We start from the raw sequence: 21,420 nt of genomic DNA on the forward strand, positions 1-21,420 counted from the left end.
TGAAAGAGCTCGAGCCCTCGGAGCCATCATCGTCATTCACTGAGAAAACAGAAGAAAGAAGTAGAGACCTCGGGAATTAATTGGACAGGATAAAAGACACCCAACAAGACCTCTTCAAAAAGATCCCACGCAGGCAAAAGTGGACAAGGACAAAGAGCAGTATCTGGAGGAAGTGAAAACCAGAAAAAGTCTAGCAAAGAAACTGGAAAGGTAAGTCCATGATTTTTTGGAGTGGTAATAATAGACTCCTTTTTCCTCATGCAAATCTGCAGTGACCAGCAGCGCTGGCAGCAGACATCTGGCTGCAAGTCCACTTCTGGATTCAGCTGGCCTGGCACATCTTGGGAACAGTTTGGGACTGAACAGAAGTCTGGGTCTCAGAACACAACCTGGCCTCACGTGGTAAAGCCGACGACATTTGGTCATCAGGTGTGTACAAATTTTCCAGAGTGGTCAAAGGCCAAAACATATTGAAATCAAAGCAATGAACAAGAGCAACTATGGTCAAGAGCACTGTGGCGCAGGATCTTCCCACTTAAGTTCTACATTGAATTTACATGTATGGTATGTGTGCTATTTCAAATGGCTAATGCCACGAGAAGTGCCAAATGCCAACAGACATCTGTGAGATACCTTTTTCTTCATCGCTGATCTTTATTCTAGCAGTTTCTTCACAGGTAGAAGAGAGAGTCAAAGAGAGACCTCATGGAGTCTCGTGTATTTATAGAGTTCAGTTTTCCCTCCCAGGCAGGACATGTGGTCTGTGCCTTCCAGGTCACAGTGATGTGTGCTCTAGCCAGTCACAGGCTGCAGGGGTGTAGTGTGGGCAGGCTACCAGGCAGCTTTGCCCAGACTGACAGCTGGCTGCAGGGCATTCAGTGCTCTGCATGGGCTGCAAGCCTTGCCTTCCGGCTTTGGTATGTGCCCTCAGCACAGGCCTTATGTGCAGGCCTTACCATGGACCTGCAGGTCTAGGCCCAGTTTTTCCCCACATGCACACACATTCACAGTAAGTTGGTTCCAACCCACATCAATAATTCTGTGAGATTCAGAACTAGGATCTCACACCTGTCTCAGGCACGAGCTCAGCAGGAGGCACTTGACGTTTTGCTTTTCTCAACAGTGTTGTTGCTGCCCAGGGCACAGTGAGGAGAGGTGCCTGACAGGGAAAAGTCTCTAACTTATTGCTCATGGGGAGCGCTTTCAGCCCATCTTGTCGTGAAGACCCAGAAGGACTGTTCCCAGCAGTGCTTTTGAGGCTGTTCTGCCTGTTCAGTAGTGGCATGTAACCTTTAATCAACTTCTCCGCTGGTTACTCCCATTCGTTGCCAAAGCGGCTGTTTCACACTTACGCTTGGCTTTGGAAGGCATCACTGTATAACGTGTGTAGTAATAAAACCCGGTTCACAAAGGGGCTTGCACAAGTGCTGAGTTGAAGCAAAATGAGCCTTTATTGAAAGGACAGCTCCCTCTTTTATAGAGGGAGCTTTGGAACATTCAGGAAAAAGGGGAGGAGTTTTCCATATAAGGAAGAAATTAGGAGGGATTATGCAAACTTGGGCATAAGGAGGAGGGTACAAAACCATATAAGGAAAATATGGGTGGAACATATGCAAATAGGGGAAACCTCCGCAATGCAGCAAACAACAGCCAATCAGAATATAGGAATAAAGTTTATAACATTCTGAGGGGAAAACAATCTTAAAACTGGGTTTTGTAACTACCAACCACATATTAGAATATTTATGTAAAACATATAATGAAGTGGGACAAAATACACTACTGTAAATTGTCCCATGAAAGAATGGCAAAAAGTCCACAGGTGAAAGTCCTTCAACAACACAGGGGAACATGTCTGCACATGTCCCCTGAACAGAGGCATCAACCTAACAATAGGTTTAGCCCAAAAAGTCTCTGTATTAAAGTCTTCAGCCTGGGTCCTGTTGTCTTCTCTCAGTCTTAGTTGTTTTTAGGGTAGCACTCCTTCCTCCAATTCGCATAGTCCTTCCACTGTATTTTGCCACCCCTGACAACTGTAGAATCGCTCACTGCCTTTGCAGTGATTCCTTTGGAGTCCAGAAGCTTGTAGCAGTTCTGCATGAGGAACTCAGAAGGGATGGGAACCTGAGGAATCCTGTCACAAATGATGTGAAAGCTGTTCTTGCTGCAAAAGAGGAGCCTGGTTGTACTTTGTTTCTAGTACTGAGCCAGTAGATGATGAATATAGTCTCCCCGGCCACCCCCTTTCGGGCTTTTCACAGAATTCACTGCCTTTAGATCACGCTGCGTTCCTTTTTTTTTCTTCATGTCTGCAGGTTTGTGAACTTTCCCAGCAGCTGGACAGGGAATTCTTACTACTTTTTGTTTTGTTTCAATTATTAAACTTCTGTGATCTGAACCCAAGAGTTAGGGTTTTTTATTTTTTAAATTCTCCTCCCCATCCCACTGGGGGCAAGGGAGGTGCAGGGGGTAGTGATCAAAGCAGCTGTGTGGTACCTCAGTGTCTGGGGTTAGACCACGATGTTTGGGAACTGAAATCAATTTTCAACAGTTCTACTTTTAGCAGACATTTCTTGCTTTCTTATGGTTTATAATTTCTACGTAGTTTAATTAAAAGAAGGAAGACAAAAATTTTATTTTGCATTTTTGTCAATTAAAATGTAACCTAACCTAACAAATCCAATTACGGCCTACCTGGCTCCGCGACAACACGCTGAGTTAACTTTAAGATAGCTGTATATTGGTTGCCCAAAAGGCGTAAGTCAGTGCATCTCTGCCATTTTGAATATGCTAATAAGGCCCTTATATTACACAGTAACTCTCTTACTGTATTGAAAATAACATTTCTTGTTCATTAGTTAGAGGATGCCAAAAGAAACCCCTTCCACATTCTCAACTGAAAGCTAGTTGTTAATCCTACCATGTGCATATGTGCATGGGATACGGTGTGTCAGATTGGACTAGGAACAAGTAAAACTGCCACCAATTGACTCAGCACTGACTCTAAAAAGAGGTGGCACGCCAGAAACAGCCTCACAGTTGCAGCTCTCCACTTAGAGCAAAAGCTGTTGAAGTCACAGTCTGCAGAATGCGTGTAACTACTCAGTCCTCTTCAAAGCCTCTGAGTTGGCAATGTCAAGAAATGCAATCCTCCCAGACAGCTTTTCTGAGTTGTACCACCCCTTCTACAAATACAGTAGTTACAAAGCAGGTCTACTAAACCAGGTAATTAACAGCATATGGTTATCACCCCAACAACTCTTTACTGACACTTTTCCTTCCTGGTAAATAAGATATACTGGGTTATCTAATAGGGGGGAAAACAGGTATTGGAAAAGGGGAATTTTAGACTGCCATTTTGTACCTCAGCTATACAAAGATTATGAGCTAAGTTATCCAGCTACAGTGAACTACACTGAAGGAAAGGTGTACCTTCAGCAGACTAACCCAAATACCAAGGCTTATGCAACACTTAAGTCACACTTAAGCCCTATTTGAAAATCTTCCTGTGGTACACAGACTATCAGAACACAAATGAAATATTTCATGCAGACAGGAAAAGAAACAGTAGTTACTAGATGATATTGAGAAAGCTACAGATAAGCTGCACAGAGAACACTGAACAAACAAAGTAAGAGAATAGAAAATATCAACGTTTAAAAAAAGACACCCAAAGACCTAAAAGGCACTGTAAAAATAAAAATAGGAATGGATTGAAACTAAAACCAAACACTTGCATATCTTCAACAGCATCATGAGCCAACAAGATTAAAGAAATAGTATGAACAAAGATCAACACAAACAGCTGACAACTGGTTTAGCGACTGATTCTAGCTATTTATTTTGCAACTTTTTTTGGCTAATAATGAATGAACAGTTCCTGTTGTGCCTATATGACTACTTGGCCCCATCAGCACCTCCTTATCTTAAAATTTTAAAATCAAATTTTAGCCTAATGAGTTACCAAAGTCACTACCAACTAAACCTGATTCTAATCACAGGGGTTTTACTGATACCATTCTGAAACATTTAACATGGACTGTACGGTCTCCTGGTGTTGGCTAGAGAGTGACCTGTAAAAACAAAACTATTTGTGGCTGAGCATGTGTCCACTTGAAAAAGGACTTAAGATGCAATACTTCCTCCTGAGAAGAGCATAGAGATGTCTTGTGTTTACTCCATGTTGCCATCCCGTAATAAAAACTTGCCTTTCTTCTAAGAGAAGTCTGGAAGAAAACAAATATATCCAGATTAAAAATGTATTTTGCTCTCCTTTTCTCCATTAAGTGATCAGCTTGACTACAGAGATACTCTGAAAATGGTTACTTGTAGTAAATTCCCAATACTCCTAGAATTTAGGTTTTGCAACCTGAATCTACTTAGCTGTGATTTCAGCAAAAGGGTATTTTTTTATCTATTTATTGTGTATTATTACTTTAGTTCTTCTTTCTAGAGATCAGGTCTGAAAAAACCTGTTAATACACTGAGAATAAACTAAAGAACGTGACCGTACATCAGTTACTTTGGTGTAAGAGAACACTGCTAGTAGCAAACACATTTCATAAAGCTCATTCTGCAAAGGAAAATGAAGGGTTTGATATCTGTACCATTATTAGTGATAAAAGAGAAGAAAATTCAAAGGGCTGAAGTGTCTCTCTAAAAAGTGGCACTATTACATTGCAATAAATATTTCCACTGCTAATCATAGTGAAATCATAATCATAGAGTTCCTCTGTTTGAATTAGGGTTTTTTGCCATCTCTCTTTTTTTCAGAAATTCATATGAAAAGAGCAGTTCCTAAGGACAGCAAAGAGTGTTATGGCAAGGCGTTCCATTAGCCAAATACACTAGGTTCCTGTACCATGCCATCACCCCCAAATCATCTGGCATCTGAGCTACGTAGGGGTGTCACTGTAGCAGTATCGTATTGAGAATGATTCCCAATTTACCAACACAAAATATTTTGCTTTCTGTACCACATTTCTAGACTGACATTTTGTACCTCAGCTATACAAAGATTTTCGTTTCAGCGAGTGCCCATATTTGTAGATTCCTGTGTCCGTGACAACAGCCATATTTACTGGAAAGTAACTTTCTAAGTCTGTCATGGGTGTTAAGGAAAATTCCCAGTCTGACCATTCTCAACTCTCTGGCAGTCACACTCCCAAAGCCAGAAGCTTTCACTGCTGGGACCGAAGCCTCTTCGCGGTGGGCGGCTCCAGTGTCTCGACGAGTGCCCGGCTTGGCAACCATGCCTACAGACCCCTCTCTCACACAGTCCGACAGGTTTCCTTACCGGTTCGACCCCAAGTTGTCCACAGCAGAGTATCAGATGTCTCGTTCCACGAAGCCATGTATTCCTCTGCAGTAACACAGAAACAGCTCGAGCTGGTACCTCCGAGTAGGGCACTTACACAGGGGACCACTGGGGCTTTATCCACTCAAGTCTCCCCGCGCACACGTCTCGGCTCCTGCGCCCCTCTCCCTGTCCATCCACCTCGCCAGCGTCACCGGCCTTCATCTCCTTCGATATCCGACAGGCCGGCAACTCCCTGCTCCTGCCGGGTCTCACCGTGTCCATTCACCTGGCTGACGTCGAGGCCTTTCTGATCCCGGAGGTTGGCAGTTCACGGCCCCTTGTCTCGCGCTCCCACCCAGAGCTCCATCTGCATTTCAATCCGCGGCTTGCGAGCTTAGCTGCAGGGACCAGACTTCCTCAACAATGGGTAAGGGACGTAGCGGGGTGTCTGAAGACCCCCTCTATCCCATTTCCTCCTGTATTAAGCCTTGCTGTTTGATCCTTTGTCACTCATTCACCCAGTCCCAGTAAGAGCCCTCACAGAGCACTGAAGGACCGGCACACTCATTGCACGGAACAGCCGCTCTGGCCGCTAACTCGCCGCCTCCCGCCGCCGCGCCTGCGCCAGCCCTCCCGCCGCCGCCGGACCGCGCTTGCGCGGGGCTCGCCGGGCCGGGGGTGCCGCGGACAGCGAGCCTTGCCCTGTCCTTGCTCCTGCTCTTGTCCCCGTTCCTGCCCGTGCCCCAGCTCTGCCCTGCCCCGCCCCTCCCGGCACGCCCGCCGTTCGCTCCGCAGCAGCCGCACGCCGAGTCGAGGCCGCTGTCGGGAGTTCCACTCCCTTCCCCTCCCCTATCCCTGCTCGGGGCCCGACACAGCCCTCTGGGTGCTTCCCGCCGTCGGCTTCCTTAGAGGGGTCCGTGCCCTCGTCCCTGTCGCGGGATGAAGAGGATCTTCGGGTTCGGAAGGAAGAGGAAAGGGCAGCCGCCGCCCGGCAGCGCCTCCCTGCCCTGCCCCGCCGGTGCCTACGAGCTCCGGCAGAAGGACCTGGGCAAGCTGCACCGTGCGGCCGCCAGCGGCGACCTGGCCCAGGTGCGGCAGGGACTGAGGAAATACGGCATCGACGGGAGGGACAAGGCGGAGCGGTAAGCGCGGGAGCCGCGGGGGGGCTCCGGAAGGTGCACCTACAGCAGCCCCCGGGAGCTCCCCGGCGCAGGGCCGGGCCGGCAGCGCTCCCGGGAGGAGCGGGAGGGCGGGCGCCGCAGCCGAGCGCAGCCCTCGGCTGGCTGTGGGAATCGTGCTTGTGTTGCCAGAAACCTCGTGAATTCGGCCGAGCGTCCAACTGTCGCCTTACCCTTTTTGACCCAGCCTCCTCAGTGCCCTCATTCCCTTGCCTAGGGGCGTAGGAGTGGAAGCGAGCTGTCAGCCTGACAAAGGCGGATTGCAGGAAGAACCTCGCACCCATCGTCCAGCCACGCTTTGAAGTCAAATTGCAAAGTCAAAGTGGGCACCTCTGAAGCTCAGCGTGCACGTTCAGTAGTTGAGGCGAGAGGGATGCACTGCCTCCACTCAGAGGCACTTAAGCGCTGCAGTTAGGAAGGACTTGTAATGTAGAATAAACATGTGCTGCATGCACAGTTACCTTTTGTGATTGTGATGTGGCACCCAAAGCCACTCTGATTTTAGGTGGCACTTACTTGGTTTACCTTGAGGCTTTGGATCAGCTAATGAGTACCTTGGATTGGAAGATATGGCCAGTGACTTAGAGGAAAAGCTGCTTATTCTGACAGGTGCTGTTGTATGGGTTTTTGAGTCAAGCACAGCAAGAATTTGGTAATTCTGTCTTAAGGAGAAGTCCTGGGCTGCAGCATAGTTCCTAGTGATCCAGCATAAGGGAATTGGCTGAAGTTTTGGGGTCTTGTATGTGTCAACCCTTTAATACCTTTTCTGAAAAGGCTGAGTCGAAAGTTTTGTGATATTCTGAAGAGAGATGATTTGACAGAGTAGCTCAGCTTCTTAGGCTGGCTGTCCTGAAGGCTGAACTCACTGAACAGCTCGCTTATTGCCCTAAAACCACCTAGATTTGTAGAAGCAAGGAAGAGCATGGTAAATATCCACTTTGGTAATGTGGATTATGTGCCTGAGTGTTGGCAATTAGTATTTTTTATGCAGTTGGAGATGGTAGATGCAGTTAAAGGCTAATTGAGTGTATTTCGTGACTTCAGTTGCCTGAGTCAGGGTGCCCAATGTTGTTTATGGAATTAGTCATCAGGTCTTAGCAGGCCCTAGTATGAAATATGGCTAGTTTTTGTATTTAAGTTCATTCTCTAGACAGCTTTGTTTCCTCTAGAAGAGTTTCGTTCTGTGTGTCAAGCTATTATCAGTAGCACACTGTAAAAAACATAATCCAAACCAATTTTCTCAATACATGAGGCAGTGGACGTACCGTAGAGCACTGCAATGATTTTGGCACGACAATGCTTAGTGCTGAAAAGCTTGCCTGAGAGGGATTCAGGGGACAGAGTATGCCTGTTTGCTGCGGCCCCTGAACACTTTACCAGCTATGAGGGTTACAGGCCCACTACTCCCTCTTAGTGTTTGTGGGTGTGATGTGTGAACGATCATGAGATGCAGCTGTGTTTCAGAGCTTCATCACATCCTCCAGGGACTGAAAGGCAGGATTGGAAATAGAAGCGACGAATAGGAAACCTGTGAAGCAATGGCTGAAATGCTGAAATGTGCATTGTTCATATGAATATCCCAGTTCCTCTCCTTGGTATTTCCAAAAGCAAAATCCTGCACAAGGGACATGGCAAGTCTCATGCCTACAGGCTCCTTCCATAAAGTGGGTCTTGTAGCCAGTAGGACCTCCAGAAAATGTGTTTGGAACAGCAACAATTAGGAGCAGACAGACTTTTCAGAGGTGGTCTAGCAAAGCCTTCAGCCCTGCTGAAAAAGATAGACAAAACTCGGCACAGAGTTTGAAGCACTGCAGGCATGATGCTGGCGACTCATGAATCCTGGGTCAAACTAATCACTAAGAGATTTACCCTGTCAGCTACCTGTCAAAGTGAACTCTAGAGCTTAGCATTGCATATCTTGTAGCTGCTGGGTTGTTGGCTCAGGTTCCTTTAAATGTGTGTGCCATCAACTCGCTGTTACCTGGTGGCATCCTGATTGAGTTGTTTTGTGGCTGCTCAGACATCAGTAAATCTCTTCTACCCCATGGGTGATCAGTGTATGACTGCAGCAGCAGGAGGAGCTGAGTCTGAGCAGGATCCCCAGGGGGGTGGCAAAACAGCTTTGGTGTTACTGAAGGTCTCTTATGGAAACAGGCAAATGTGAACACTGATGTTCTCCCAGCCCGTTCCCTGAAGTGGATTTTCTTTGGAGCTCAACAGGTCTTGCTCCAAGCAGAGCCCTCCCTTTCCGCTTGGCAGGCTTAGAGGCTTGGTTGGGGAGGGCAGCAACAAGCCCACAGGTTTTCTACAGACTTTCCTGTTTTCGGAGTTGTTAGGGACTTTAATTTCCTAGTGCTTGGTAGTAGCAGCTTTTAGATATCATGGACTCCTTCACTAGAAGTTCTGTTTAGCTTTCAGATAATCTCAGTCAGCCATTTCTTCAGAGATTGCATACTTGCATGGCAATTTTTTCAAAAATTGGTGGTATTTGCTCTTAGGAGCTCTTCCTTGATACTTCAGTTTCTTCCATCTGTAACGAGATATCACAATTCTTGTGTGTTTTTCTTGTCCTCATGTTCTTTGCTATGGAGGGGACCCATCAGCTGCCCTCTAACAAGTAGTATCTGCCTTACAAATTGCTGAGTTCCTGTGTCACCTGCTACTTTATTCATGTACCTCCCCCTCTCTGTTCCCACCCAACCGGGGAAATGTTGTTCCTCTGTCTCTCAGCAAGGTACTAAAACATTTGAAAGGTTAGTTGAGCTTCCATAAGAGGAAGCTACCTACAGCAGTGTGGTTCAAAATGAGTGCAGAGTGAAATTTGTGGTTGTATCTATTTATCAAAGCCTGAAATTATGCCTATCTGTGCTAATTTAATTTATTTATTTCTTAGGACACCTCTGCATCTCGCTTGTGCAAGTGGCCATGTGGATGTAGTTACATATCTAGTAGAAAACCAGTGTAAGCTAAATCTTTTTGACAATGATAACAAATCGCCACTGATGAAGGTATGTGGATTGTATTATGTTCTTGTAAATAAGGCTTAATGATTATGCCCTAAATTATGTATTTTGCAGGATTTTTTATTTAGATATGTGTAGAAAAATACGTATCGTGATTGCTGTGGAAGGGCATATGTTAGCTACTCTTTAAAGGTGCTCTTATTTCCCAGTATTGGGAAGCTGGGGGAATTGTAACAGAGTGAAAGCTAAATGTTGGAAGTTTTTCCTTTTTTGTGTTTTGTTCCCAGGCAGTACAGTGCCAGCAAGAAAAATGTGTGGCTATTCTACTAGAGCATGGTGCTGACCCAAATCTGGCAGATGCTGACGGCAACACTGCCCTTCACCTGGCTGTCCTATCTCCTAATACAGCTGTAGCAGGGCTGTTACTCGAGCATAATGCCAATATTAATGCTCAAAATAAGGTAATGTTTTTTTATTTGTTGAGGAAGTTCTTTCAAAAAGTTGCATTTGTATTTTTCTTGAAGATTCTTTTTACTTTTATTTTTAACTGTGTCTGCCCTTTTAGGAGGGATGTACCCCACTTATTCTTGCTGTCTCCGAACGTCATGAAGAGATAATGGAGTTTCTCCTTAAAAAAGGAGCTAATGTGCATGCTCGAGATCAGTGTGAAAGGTGAGGGGTTTTCAAAACTCTGCATGGGTCTCTATAGTATTCTGTAGGTTCATTGATGAGAGGCATAGGAATGAGCTCTGAAAAAAAAAACTGAGGTAGCCACACAGAAGCTTTTATTTCTGTGTGACTTGTGGAAGTGGGTCATACCTCAGTGGCTTCCTGTCATTCCTCGGTGGATGTTTTCTGCAAGATGGCACTGTCTGTGGTGGCCTTTCTGACAGGAAACCTGCCATTAGCTAAACAGCATTGCCTGAATTTGAAAACCCATCTCCTGCATAGCAGCAGAGTTTGTATGTAATTGTTGTCTATGTGGAAGCTTTGTTTGAAGATCGAACATTTGTTTTGACTCCATCTCCCATTTTATTGTTTCTCATAATACTTAATGAAAAATGCTTTATCTTGTTAATTTTAAAGTAATGGGGAGAATACGTCTTTGAGGGCAAACAGGAATAAAAATAATTACACTTTCTGTGTTAAAGAATCTACTTCATATCATATTTTGGATGTTTCAGAACCCCACTTATGACAGCTGCTTCTGGGGGAGAGGTTAATTTGATAAAAGTTCTTCTTCAGTATGGTGCTGATGTTTCCCACAAAGACACTAATGGATGGACAGCTGAGGATTATGCTGTTATTCATGGGTATTCTAGGTAAATTTTAAACTTTATTGTTAGAGTAAATTGTCAGTTATCAGTGTGGTTTTTGATCATTTTTGATAGCAGCACCAAGGTTTAGTGGTGTGATGAGACCTGTGTTGAAGCTGTGTTTGGTGATGTCTTCATAGAACCGTTTAGGTTGGAAAAGGCCTCTAAGATAATCAAGTGAGACACCAAACTAACACTGCCAAGCCCATCATTAAATCATGTCCCTAAGCACCACATCTACAACATCTTTTAAATATCTGCAAGCCTGGTGATTCAACAACTTGCTTGGGCAGTCTGTTCCAATGCCTGACAACCTTTTCATTGATGAAAATGGACCTAATGTCCAATCTAAACCTTCCTTGGCCCAACTTGAGGCTATTTCCTCCTTGTCTTCTGGTATGTATCATTCCAGTGTCTAATGTTACTTTGGAAGTTGAGGAAAATTTCTACAGAGACTTCTCTGTTTAATTTCAAGTTTTGTTGCTAAGCCCACATCTGCCCAACGTAAACTCTGAAAAGTGTCTGTATCCTACAGTTATCCAGAGGTGGAGCTTGGCAGACTGAAATACATGTAAGCCCTCTCCCCCTGCCAGCACTGTTGTCCTTACTGGCTCCCACTACAATGACCAAGAACTACCAACCTTTTGTTTCAGAGGAGATACAAGTGATATCCCTTTTGTTAAAATCTTGAGCAGTTTTACTCCTCTTATGCATAACTTTGTGCCTGTGGTTGTTTCTTCTCTAGAGTGGATAAGTGTGCTTAAAAGCTAAGCTGAAGTAAGTGTACCAAGCAGGAGTTAATAACTTTTCAGGTTTGAATATGCATCTGTAGAGAATGTGACTGTAGTGAATATTGATGTATGTTACAGTCATGCAGTAAGTGCGTATGAGTGTATGAATCTCTATGGCTATGAGTATGTGTGGGATGGATAATAAGTGGCTGTAAACTATTAAATGGTATATGCAAGTATGTGGTATTTTTTACCAAATATATTTCCTCTCTTTCTCTATGCAGTCTTAGTAAGCAACTGGGAGAATATGCAGACTGGGAAAACACAGTTTCTGCAGGTGGTGCACAGGGCATCACGGTACCTGGCACTCCGCACCGGGCAGGAGCCGCTGCCTTTATGTTGGGTGCACCTGCTGTGGACAGAGGAGGTAAGATCCTTAACCGTGGAGTAGCTCACGAGGAAAATCACTATGGCCTTTCCTGTGGGGGGTTTGTATTGTTAATGCTTACTGTGTTCACCATTGATTTTAGTGGCAGCATCAAGTGGAGCAGCACAAGTTTTGTGAATGTGCTTATTTGTTGCTAGTTGGAGGTGCTTCTTCAGGCTGTGAAAGCATTTGCTTTGTGTGCTATGTGTCCACTTCTTAAGGTTGTTGCCTTCTGTCTGAATGATTGGCCATCTATATAAGTTCTCCTTGAGAGAGGGGAAGAAAGGCAACAAGAAAGAAAATGGGCAGAAGTGTTTTTGTTTTTCAGGCGTGTACAGTTTAGCCATAGATAGCCATTCAGATTGTGAAAATTCAATTACAAAAGCAGTAGGTTCATCCTGAATAGTTGTTCCTCTTCCTGCAGTTTGGAGGCAACAGAGGAACTAGGAGAAAGATACATGTCTTATTGATTTTTATAGAGCTTATGTGTCTTTGTTTTAGTATTAGTAGTTCCATCTGCACTAAGGTCCTTTTAGCAAGTCACCTTATTTCTCAGCATCACTTACAGTTGTTTCTCTGTAGGTGCTGTAGAGACATATTTAGGAAAAATTATATTGTAAAAGTAACTTTGTTAGCAGTAGCATTGCAGTGTCTGTGTACGCTACATTGTCTTGGACATAGCTTGATTTACGATAAAAATAAAGCTTTTCTTCCACTTTCAATAATTTTATGAAATAATTTTTTAAAAAACCTGTTACTTGTTATCCAGAAAAACAAATAAATTGCCTTGTGATCAAAAAATCATTCACTCATTGTGAGTTTTAAAATCTAGCCTATGCTTCTGAGATCACAGAGCCCTAGAGTAATCTTAGAAAATTAATATCATTGTATAAATGAAATAGTTTTTCTTGTACTTTACATCTCAGGCCTTACAAGTGGGAGGTTTTATTCTTTCTGAGTTTTTAAGGGTGTTATATTGAAACTATATGGCAAATGGGCAGAAGACAGTGTTCAAATACTCTTCATTACTCCTTCAAATACAGTTTGTTACTTCTTTTTTAAATATGTCAAGAAATATAAGCAAAATATGGGATATTTTTCCTCTCTGACTTTTCCCAGATACAGGATTTTAATTTAGAGTCAAACTTTGTTGCTTTGACTTAGGAACAGTTGCTTTGATCTAGTTGGAGATTTGTAAAGTTTCTTGGTAGATTGCAGGAAATAATTTTTCTTTTTGAAAGGTCTTGGTACAGGTAGTAGTGCACACAGTTACTGTGTCTGAGAGATTAGTAGCATATAAGGAACATTTATTGACATTAATTTTGCAGGCTCTGGCTTGTACACACAGAGCACAGGTCAATCCTGCATCAGAAGAGTCCCTTTGATATGCTGCAGTAACAGGTTTAGAAGTCTCTGTAAGAGGAAAAGCTGGAATGATCTTGAGAATACAGAGAAACCCATTTTGGAATTACTTTCTCTTCTTTTGCTCTTCTGTACTATTTTTCTGGGATCATTTTTCAAAATACTCTCCTCTAATATGCAAGTCAACGTAGTTAAGGAGTTAGCTTTTGCTTATTTGAATATTTACCCTTTTTCTGTCAGAATGTGCACTTTTTTATTCATCACAGACAAATTTGCAAAAATCTCCCCCCCAGCATATGGAATGACAGACATTTTAGATTTGAAGTTGGAATTTCTTTGGCAAAAACAAATAATTATGCAATTTTTCTAGAGGCAACAAGTCAGAGGGTTTTTTTAGCTACTACTCTGTGTATTAGTGTATTGTTCCTTTTGTGTCTCCCTGAGTCCCCACAGAAACTGTTGGTTTTCCAGCATGGAACTCTTAGAGAAGAAGTAAGTGCCTCAGTGTGATTTGTATTTCTCAAGGTCAGTAAACGTTGTCCAGTGTCATCTCTTAAGAAAATTGAGAAACAGAGAAGGGATGAGAAACCATTACAGTAATTTCTTAACTCTTTAAATGTATCTTTTTGATAAGAGTTATTTTGCTACATTCATTCCATGTGGTAAAATCAGTATAAGCAGGACTCTGCTTTCAACATTGTGAAAAAATTTGGTGTCAGGTAGCTGCAATAACTGAACTACACCATTCATTACCTTAAGATACAAAATTTTCCTAAGTAGGATGGGTAGATCAGGTACATAGTGATTTATATTCTGAGCCTCTGTTCCACAACACACAGACATGCGCACATACAAACACGTATGCAGGATACTCACGCTAGTCAGTTCACTCATTTTGGTCTTGGGGGAACACTGTGACCTCTTGGCAGGTCTGTGTTCTGCTGGTGGCATAGTTTCTCTGTGCGAATGGTTCAGCATGATCAGATCAATGTAAGCAGGACTCCTATCTTCAAAGGTAGGAGGGGTCTGTATTTGCATCAGACACTAACACAACTTTTCAGGGGAGCTGAATTAAGGCAACAAGTTACTGGGTTCCTTTTTTAGCAAGGGATAACTAACATGCTAAAACTGTAACTTAAGATGAGTGAGTGTAAACGACATAATGGCTCAGAGTTGCATAGTGGTATGAGTACTAGGAGCCAAGATTTCCTTCAGATTTCTGGGTAGTCTATCTCCAGTGTTTAGTTGTTGGCACATACAGATTTTTGGGATTCTTTGAGTAAGCATTTTTGTGTGCTATATGTGTACAGCACTCTAGAACCATGAAGGAATTGGGATTGAAGCCTGTGCTAGACAGGGAGTAGTCAAGTAGAGGGAAATACTAAAGTTGTCAGAAGAGTAAATTTCTCACAAATTGTTTCAGTATTTCAAAATATTGAAATATGCATACCTTACATGGAGCAAGTAAAGAGAATTTAGTGTTTGACACTGTACCTTAAGAGTAGAGTTCTATAGATTGTGATTTCTTTTATTTTCAGGACTTACAACTGTAGAGTAGGCTGGTAGTCACACTCCCATTGCTGTAGCTGCTTTGATGTACTGCTTATGTTTTCCAAGTTTCTGGGAATTTTAGTTTATTCTGATGTCATTATTTCGTCTGTCCTTTCCATGCCTTTTCCTAAATGGATATAGGAATGCAACAATCTCCTAACCAGACATCAAGAACAGGAAAATCAAGGAAAGGTATTTTATACAGTAGCATTTCAAATATGAAATATGTTGTACTATATACAAATACTAACACATCTATGATGTTTATTATCCTGGAGGTCCCTATATTGATGGTATTGGTGTTATAAATTGTATTTGAGAGCAGGCTTTGCGTGATTTTTATTGGTTCACATGTTTTGCATTGGTTCTTTATTACTGAATTTTACGTTTGCTTTGTGTCATTAGTGGTAATAAATAATTGTATTTTTACATATGTGCTTCTATTAGTCTGAAAGGGAAATGGACTTCAAATCAAGTAGAAACAAGCAATCCCCAGAGACTGCTTTTCTAGATCCCATTTCTACAGTTATCAGAGTTTGAAAGCTAGCTCATGAACTTTTCCTCTCTTGCCTTGTAAAGGACAATGTGACCTGGTCTTGATCATTTCTTCAAGTTACTATTCATTGAAAGCAAAAGTTCAGAACGGACTTAGCTGTTTTGATGAATTATAACTGTACTAATTGAAAATATAACTGAAGTCACCTGTCAAGAGTGATAACTCCACACTGTCTAGAGACAGCTCTAAGAGATAGATTTTTATTCAACTGGGGATGTTAGCAGTTAGATTAAACTGCTGGTACCAATTGAGATAACAGAAAACTGTTACAACTAATTTATATTTTTTTAAATGTCGCAATAGGAAACATTAAAAATTAGAGACTGTGTTGGTATTTTAACTGTTAGCTGTATTTAACTGTTGCACTGGAAATTTCAGCTTCTAGGTTTTATCTGCGTGACATATACACTGTAGTTCATTGTCCAAAAACTCAGTGCAGGTCAGGAGATGTACTCATCAAAATTCCCACATAAGCCCTGTCTTTAGAAGAGACAAAATTTGCATACTTATTTGTGGTTTACTGCTAGTAGAGGAGATGTGTTGAGGCATGATATGCCTTTGTTTTCTTTTCCCTTGTATGATTCTGCACAAGACCTTGTCATCATACAACTCTTTGGAAGGTCACCAATCTCTTATTTAAAAGCGACTTCATTTTGTTTTTATAGTTAACAAGAATTAGTTATCAAGAACTTGAGGAAATAGCTGAAATAGCTACCATGTGGAGGTTGTTTCTCTTTTTCCCTTCTGTTTTGGGAATTGCAGCGCTCTTTTATTTCATCTTAGCTGTTGATAGTTGAGAGGTTTTAGCAATCTTCAGTCTGGATTCCTGAAGTTCAGGTTTCTTTAGTGCATCAGTGATGTGCTAGAGTGCGCTCTCATCAAGTTTGCAAATAGCTTTAAGTTGGGAGGATCAGTACTTTGCACTTTGGGGCAGTGCTGCTATTCAGGGGCACTGTACCCTGACAGGGTGTGGAAATGAACTGTCAGGCCTGTCTTACAAAATTCAGGAAGGGCAACTGCAAAGGCTGCACATGGAAAGGAAACCCAATTGCTTCAAAACATGATGGGACCACCTGGCTGGAGAGCTGCTTTGCTGAGAAAGTCTGGAGGGTCTTGGCAGAACGTGAGCTGAGAATGAGCCAGCAGGATGCCTTGGCAACAGTGTCCTGGGTTGCATTAAGAGCAGCATTGCCAAGAGATTGAGGAAAGTGATTATCCACTCCTGCTTGGCTCTTGCTGGATTGTGTCCAGCACCCTGGGTATAATATAAAATCTCTTTTGCCTCAAGTGCAAAAGAGATTATTGGTCTTTCAGTGGTGAGCAAGTTCAGTGGAAGGCCATCAGATTTATCAGGAGTAGGAGTATTTGCTCTTTGAAGACAGGCTGAGGAAACCAGGCCTTTTCAACCTAGGGAAGAGGTACCTTTGACAGCGACCTAGCAGCAGCTTCTAGTACATTTGAGAAGACAAAGCCAAGTGCCTCCCAGTGACAGGAGGAGAGATGCGAGGGGCATAAGTAGAAGTGAGTTGCTAATTGGATGTGGGAACAGTAAAGACAGTAAAACAGAGACATTGTAGACTCTCCCTCCTTGGAGGTGTTCGAGACCAGACCAGATAAAGCCCTAAACAACCTTACCTGACCTCATAGCTGAGCCTGCTTTGAGAAGGCAGTTGGCTAAGAGACTTCCTCCATGACCTTGATTTATCCTATGATCCTATGTAGAAGTAGCTTGGAGCATAGTTTAGAATGCCCTGGTTTTGCCCCTTTTGTCTGCTGAACACCCTTTTTGGTGCAGTGTAGAGAACTGCTGGTGATTCTTCCACTTGAGAATAAGCTTTAGATCTTGATTATGCTCTTCAATTTTCTTTACTTTTTCAGAATATTCTGTAACTGGGTAAAGCAGCAGATATCGTAGTATATAGCATAATGTTATACCTAATGCTGCTTAAATTAGTAAAATCTCTGCATGTGATGTATACTCATATGTAATATGAATACTTTGGACATTCTTTTACCTAATGTCTTGCTAAACCACCACTGTTTTGTTCAGTGTTAACTAACATAGCATATTTCTGCTATGTCTTTTTTTTTTTTTTTTAAGTTGAGACATGTTTTTTAAACTTTTAGGTATAAGCATCCAAAGGGGATATAGCTATTCCCTCCTCTCCCCTCTTCTTTCTTTTCTTTTTAATTCAGTGTGATTTGAAAAAGTTTTGTTTTGGACATGCATCCATTCATGCCACCTTGTACTGAGTTGACTCCCTGAAGCATCATTCTATTACGACCTGTAGAGTTGTCCCTATTAAATGTTTATGTGTACTAGTTAATTTTTAATGTGCCCATCTAATTTCAACTAATGTCAATTAATGTTTGAACAGCAGCAGATGACTTTTCCCAAGGAGACTCAATAAGGTGAGACTTTAAAAGTACCTAACGCTTAGCTGAGGAATTACTTGAGAGACATAGTACTCATTTTGCTTTGCTTTTCAAGAACCTCCGAGAAAGAGGGAAGCGATGACAGTTGGCATACCTCTGAGGAAGAGGAACTCGATTTTACCCCCAAGGTATGGTGCGTTTACAGAAAAAATGTTCTGAAAAAATAAGGGACTTGAAGGCAAGTTTTCTTTGGGATTGAAAGACGCTCCTGTTCCAACCAATATTGTTTTCTCTTTAGAAACAATCTCTGGCCTGCCAGCCTTTCTTCTGCTGTGAGTTTTTCCTAAAAGACCTGTAGCTGAGGCAGAGCATGCAGTATTTTTGTAGTTTGGAGCAAAAGAGCAGTAGGTGACAAGATAAACAGCCACATAGTTTTTTATTTGTTCTTGTTCCTTTGAGTCACATTTGCAGACCCTAAAAGTTTTTGAGTTACTATTATAACCTATTCTGTTCTTCTCCATAACCTGTTCTGTTCTTTTTCAAACATTGTTATTGTTTTGTGTAAATTTGGTGATAGATTCCTAACTGATAAAGAAAAACAACATTTATTTATCAAGATCTACATAAATACTTCATCACCTAGTTCTCCTTTCCTCCTCAGCAGGTTCCTCAAGAGTGCTTAATGAATGGATGACTCATATGGGTCATCTTTTTTATTCTATAAGATGACATTCTGTGCTTGCATGTGATCTCACACTGCATGTTTTACTTCTGTTTCTGAATGCTCGGGTAGTATTTTTTTTATCAGTTACAAGCTCTCACACATTGTTTTTACTAATGGTGTGGAGAATTACCAACTTCTGAGTGGTGTCTGCAGCATCTGTTCTGTTGCACTGGAATTCTGCAGTCATGAGGAACCACAGTGTGGTAGTTCAACCCACTCTGTAATGCTGGAGATGCAAGCATGTTTAGTTTTAACATGATTTCATTTTCTTGCACTGATTTAAATAGAAATTATGCATTTTTCTGGCATGATTTTGAAATTTAGGGATATTTTGCTAAGTGTATTTGCAGGGACTAATTTATTCATTAAATCTAGGGATCTTAACAGTTACTTGAGTAGTGCACATTTGTAAGTAAGCATGCTGGAACTGCTATCTTGAATATAGCTGACTTCTACTTAAATATTATTAATATAAGAAACAGATTTTTAGAACTAATATGCATGCAAACATAATTTTGGAAGCAGTTTGTAGAAGGGTGCTAGTTCTGTGTGAAATACTCCCTGAATTGCATACATGAGGAGTGTCTTTGTAGTTAGAAATATAGGATGAGGCCACCACTATCATAAGGACAGTCTGATTATATTTACTGTTCAAGATTTGATGTAAACAAAGGATTTGTTGCTGTTACTGTTAAAAAAATTCTTAAATAAATCTTTGTTTACAGAAGCTGCAGAAGCCAAACTTGACACTGCTAATGAATGCTTCACAGCACTTCAGGAAAAACAGTAAGCTATTTGGAAGAGGTTGCATGATATACCAATATATAAAAGTAGACTTCCTAAGTAGGTTTTAGGTTTTGTTTTTTTTTTTATTTGTGCTATAGTAAATGAGAAAAGTAGCATTTTGAAAACACAGTATTTAATAATTTAGAATGTCATTAAAATTAAGATATTAATCTTCTATTAAGCCTTTTTCCCTCATAAAGTCCAACCTCCATCCTGCTCAACTTTACCTGTTTCCAGACATTCCTAGATGGCTCCTCTCCTTTGCACTAATCTGATAACATTGCTCTTTACTTAACTCCTGTTCACATGCATTTTCCCTTTTCTTGTGCTTTAAGATGATGGTGATGGTTCTAGAATTGAAAGTCCTAAGTCACCAAAGAAAAGTCTCAAACAGCAAATCCCATCAGATGCAAACCTGAACAAAGGAGGCACTGAAGAATTGTTTAATCAAGATGTCTCAGCTGCAAGTAACCTGGAGGAAGAAGAACTGGAGGAGGAGGAAGAAGAGGAGGAGGAGGAAGATGATGATGAAAATCACAGTGGAGATGGTGATGAAGATGATGAGGAGGAAGAGGAGGAGGATGAAGATTTTACTGAAGATGAAGAGGAGGAGGAAGAGCTGGAAGATGAAGAAGCTCAGTCTAGTGAAATACTGGAAGAGGAGCAGGGAGAAAAAACAGAACCTAAAGGTGAAATTAATGGGAAATTAGAGTATTTTAGTAAAGCTAAGTATGAAGAGGAGGCTCAGTGTGAAACTGGAGCTGTCTGCATTGATGATAAAATAAGTAAAGAACATGATGAAAAGGGGGAGGAATCTGTTGATACTCCTGTGTCTTTCATAGCTGGGTGTTATGAAAGGTTGCAAGAAAATAAAACATCAGTGTCTCCAAAGATCATGAATAATGAAGTATCTTGCAAGTCAGTACCAAAACAAGCTGTCTTTCAAAATCTAAATAATCTGCAAGATACACAAGAAAGCTGGAACAGGAAAAGCATGATTCAGGAGAAGTTTCACAGAAATGCTGACTCTTGTTTTGTAAATTCTGAAATGACAGACTGGAAAAAAGGGATACCTCAGCCTCTCTCAGATAGTTGTGGTCTTAAGGAGAAAAAGTCAAGCTTCAGTGATGACTTTGAAAGTGATAATAATTCTTGGTCAGCAGCAAAAAATCCAGGACTTGAAAGAGAAATACCAAGCTCTGTCATTGTTGATCATGTGAGTGATGAAGATACTGAAGAAGAGCAATATGAAGGAGCAGGTGATAAAATCTGTGACCCACTGAAACAAGAAAATGAAAACTTGCGCTTAAATAGACATGAAGAAAATTTGAGAGCATTTCATTCAAGCACCAAAGTAAGTATATACACAAGGGTATTTCCTAAGGGTCATATAGGTAAGAAACAAATAGTACACTGGATTTCTGTTAATATGTATTCTTCACATACATGCATCATTTGATCATCCATTTTTAATGTTAGATAATGTCTTACTCCTAGCCAAAACAGTTTCTTTGTTATAAGAATATGGTTTTGCAGGCAAAAGAATAGGCAGTAGACTCTCTGGAATTAGTTAGAATTTTCTCAGTTCGATGTACAGTTTTTATCAGTGAAGATTTACTGCATGGTACGATGGCTGAAAGTGAGAAAACAAAAAGAAATTTGCAGAAGATTGAGAGCAGGAAGCTAGTGATTTTCCTTGGAGCAAAGTAGGGGAAGAAAAGGCATGTGTTCCAGAATGACGTAACTTAATGAAACTAGAGGTAGACTGACATGAGGAACTGCTGATGTAGGAACAGCAAAGAATGCTTATTTCTGTTCTTTTCAGCTGCTTTAGTTGATCTCTTTTAGGAAGAATCACCTGAACAGGAAGAAAAAGTTGAAGAAGAAAAGCAGGAGAAGGAAGACACGGGTGAAAAGCTACAAACTACAGTTACTGAGGATGTGAAAAATTCTGTTTGTAATGATATCTCTGAAGTTCATGATGCTTCAAAAGACAAGTCAGGTGAGAGAAATGAGTTAGTACCTACTGATCCCAATTCTTCCTCTACAAATATTAATGCACAGAAAATTAACTAAAATGGTGATTGACTTCTGAGATAGCAAAATTTTCCCTTCCTTACGAATCCCATTGGGTACTGGCAGAGAAGGAAA

The 21,420-nt window shown here is 41.6% G+C and overlaps 1 protein-coding gene and 1 long non-coding RNA gene across 15 annotated transcripts in view; one reads left to right on the plus strand and one right to left on the minus strand.

The window, feature by feature from the left end:
- Positions 1–1,432: 1,432 nt before the first annotated feature.
- On the minus strand, positions 1,433–6,041 carry LOC126644442 (uncharacterized). Its single transcript, XR_007629929.1, has 2 exons — positions 5,297–6,041; positions 1,433–4,226 (listed from the first exon to the last, which is right to left on the minus strand). It is a non-coding gene; the product is annotated as an uncharacterized LOC126644442 (long non-coding RNA).
- ANKRD26 (ankyrin repeat domain containing 26) overlaps positions 5,987–21,420 on the plus strand; it is a 53,141-nt gene continuing 37,707 nt past the window's right edge. For 6 of the 14 annotated variants that reach the window (XR_007629927.1, XR_007629925.1, XR_007629928.1 and 3 more), the window contains exons 1-12: positions 5,987–6,441; positions 9,371–9,485; positions 9,728–9,901; positions 10,006–10,112; positions 10,625–10,762; positions 11,772–11,914; positions 14,969–15,019; positions 17,762–17,795; positions 17,875–17,947; positions 19,209–19,269; positions 19,605–20,623; positions 21,118–21,271. Coding sequence is in view for 10 of the 14 variants with exons in the window: in XM_050323774.1 (XP_050179731.1) it covers positions 6,239–6,441; positions 9,371–9,485; positions 9,728–9,901; positions 10,006–10,112; positions 10,625–10,762; positions 11,772–11,914; positions 14,969–15,019; positions 17,762–17,795; positions 17,875–17,947; positions 19,209–19,269; positions 19,605–20,623; positions 21,118–21,271 (2,272 nt within the window). In the remaining 4 variants the exon portion in view is untranslated. Of the gene's footprint in view, positions 6,442–9,370; positions 9,486–9,727; positions 9,902–10,005; positions 10,113–10,624; positions 10,763–11,771; positions 11,915–14,968; positions 15,020–17,761; positions 17,796–17,874; positions 17,948–18,057; positions 18,092–19,208; positions 19,270–19,604; positions 20,624–21,117; positions 21,272–21,420 lie in introns of those variants that run through there. The other 8 variants (XM_050323775.1, XM_050323784.1, XM_050323776.1 and 5 more) reach the window with 8 other exon arrangements.

Source organism: Myiozetetes cayanensis, unplaced genomic scaffold (genome assembly GCF_022539395.1).
Source record: "Myiozetetes cayanensis isolate MyiCay16 unplaced genomic scaffold, myiCay2020 scf3, whole genome shotgun sequence".
NCBI lineage: Eukaryota > Metazoa > Chordata > Aves > Passeriformes > Tyrannidae > Myiozetetes > Myiozetetes cayanensis.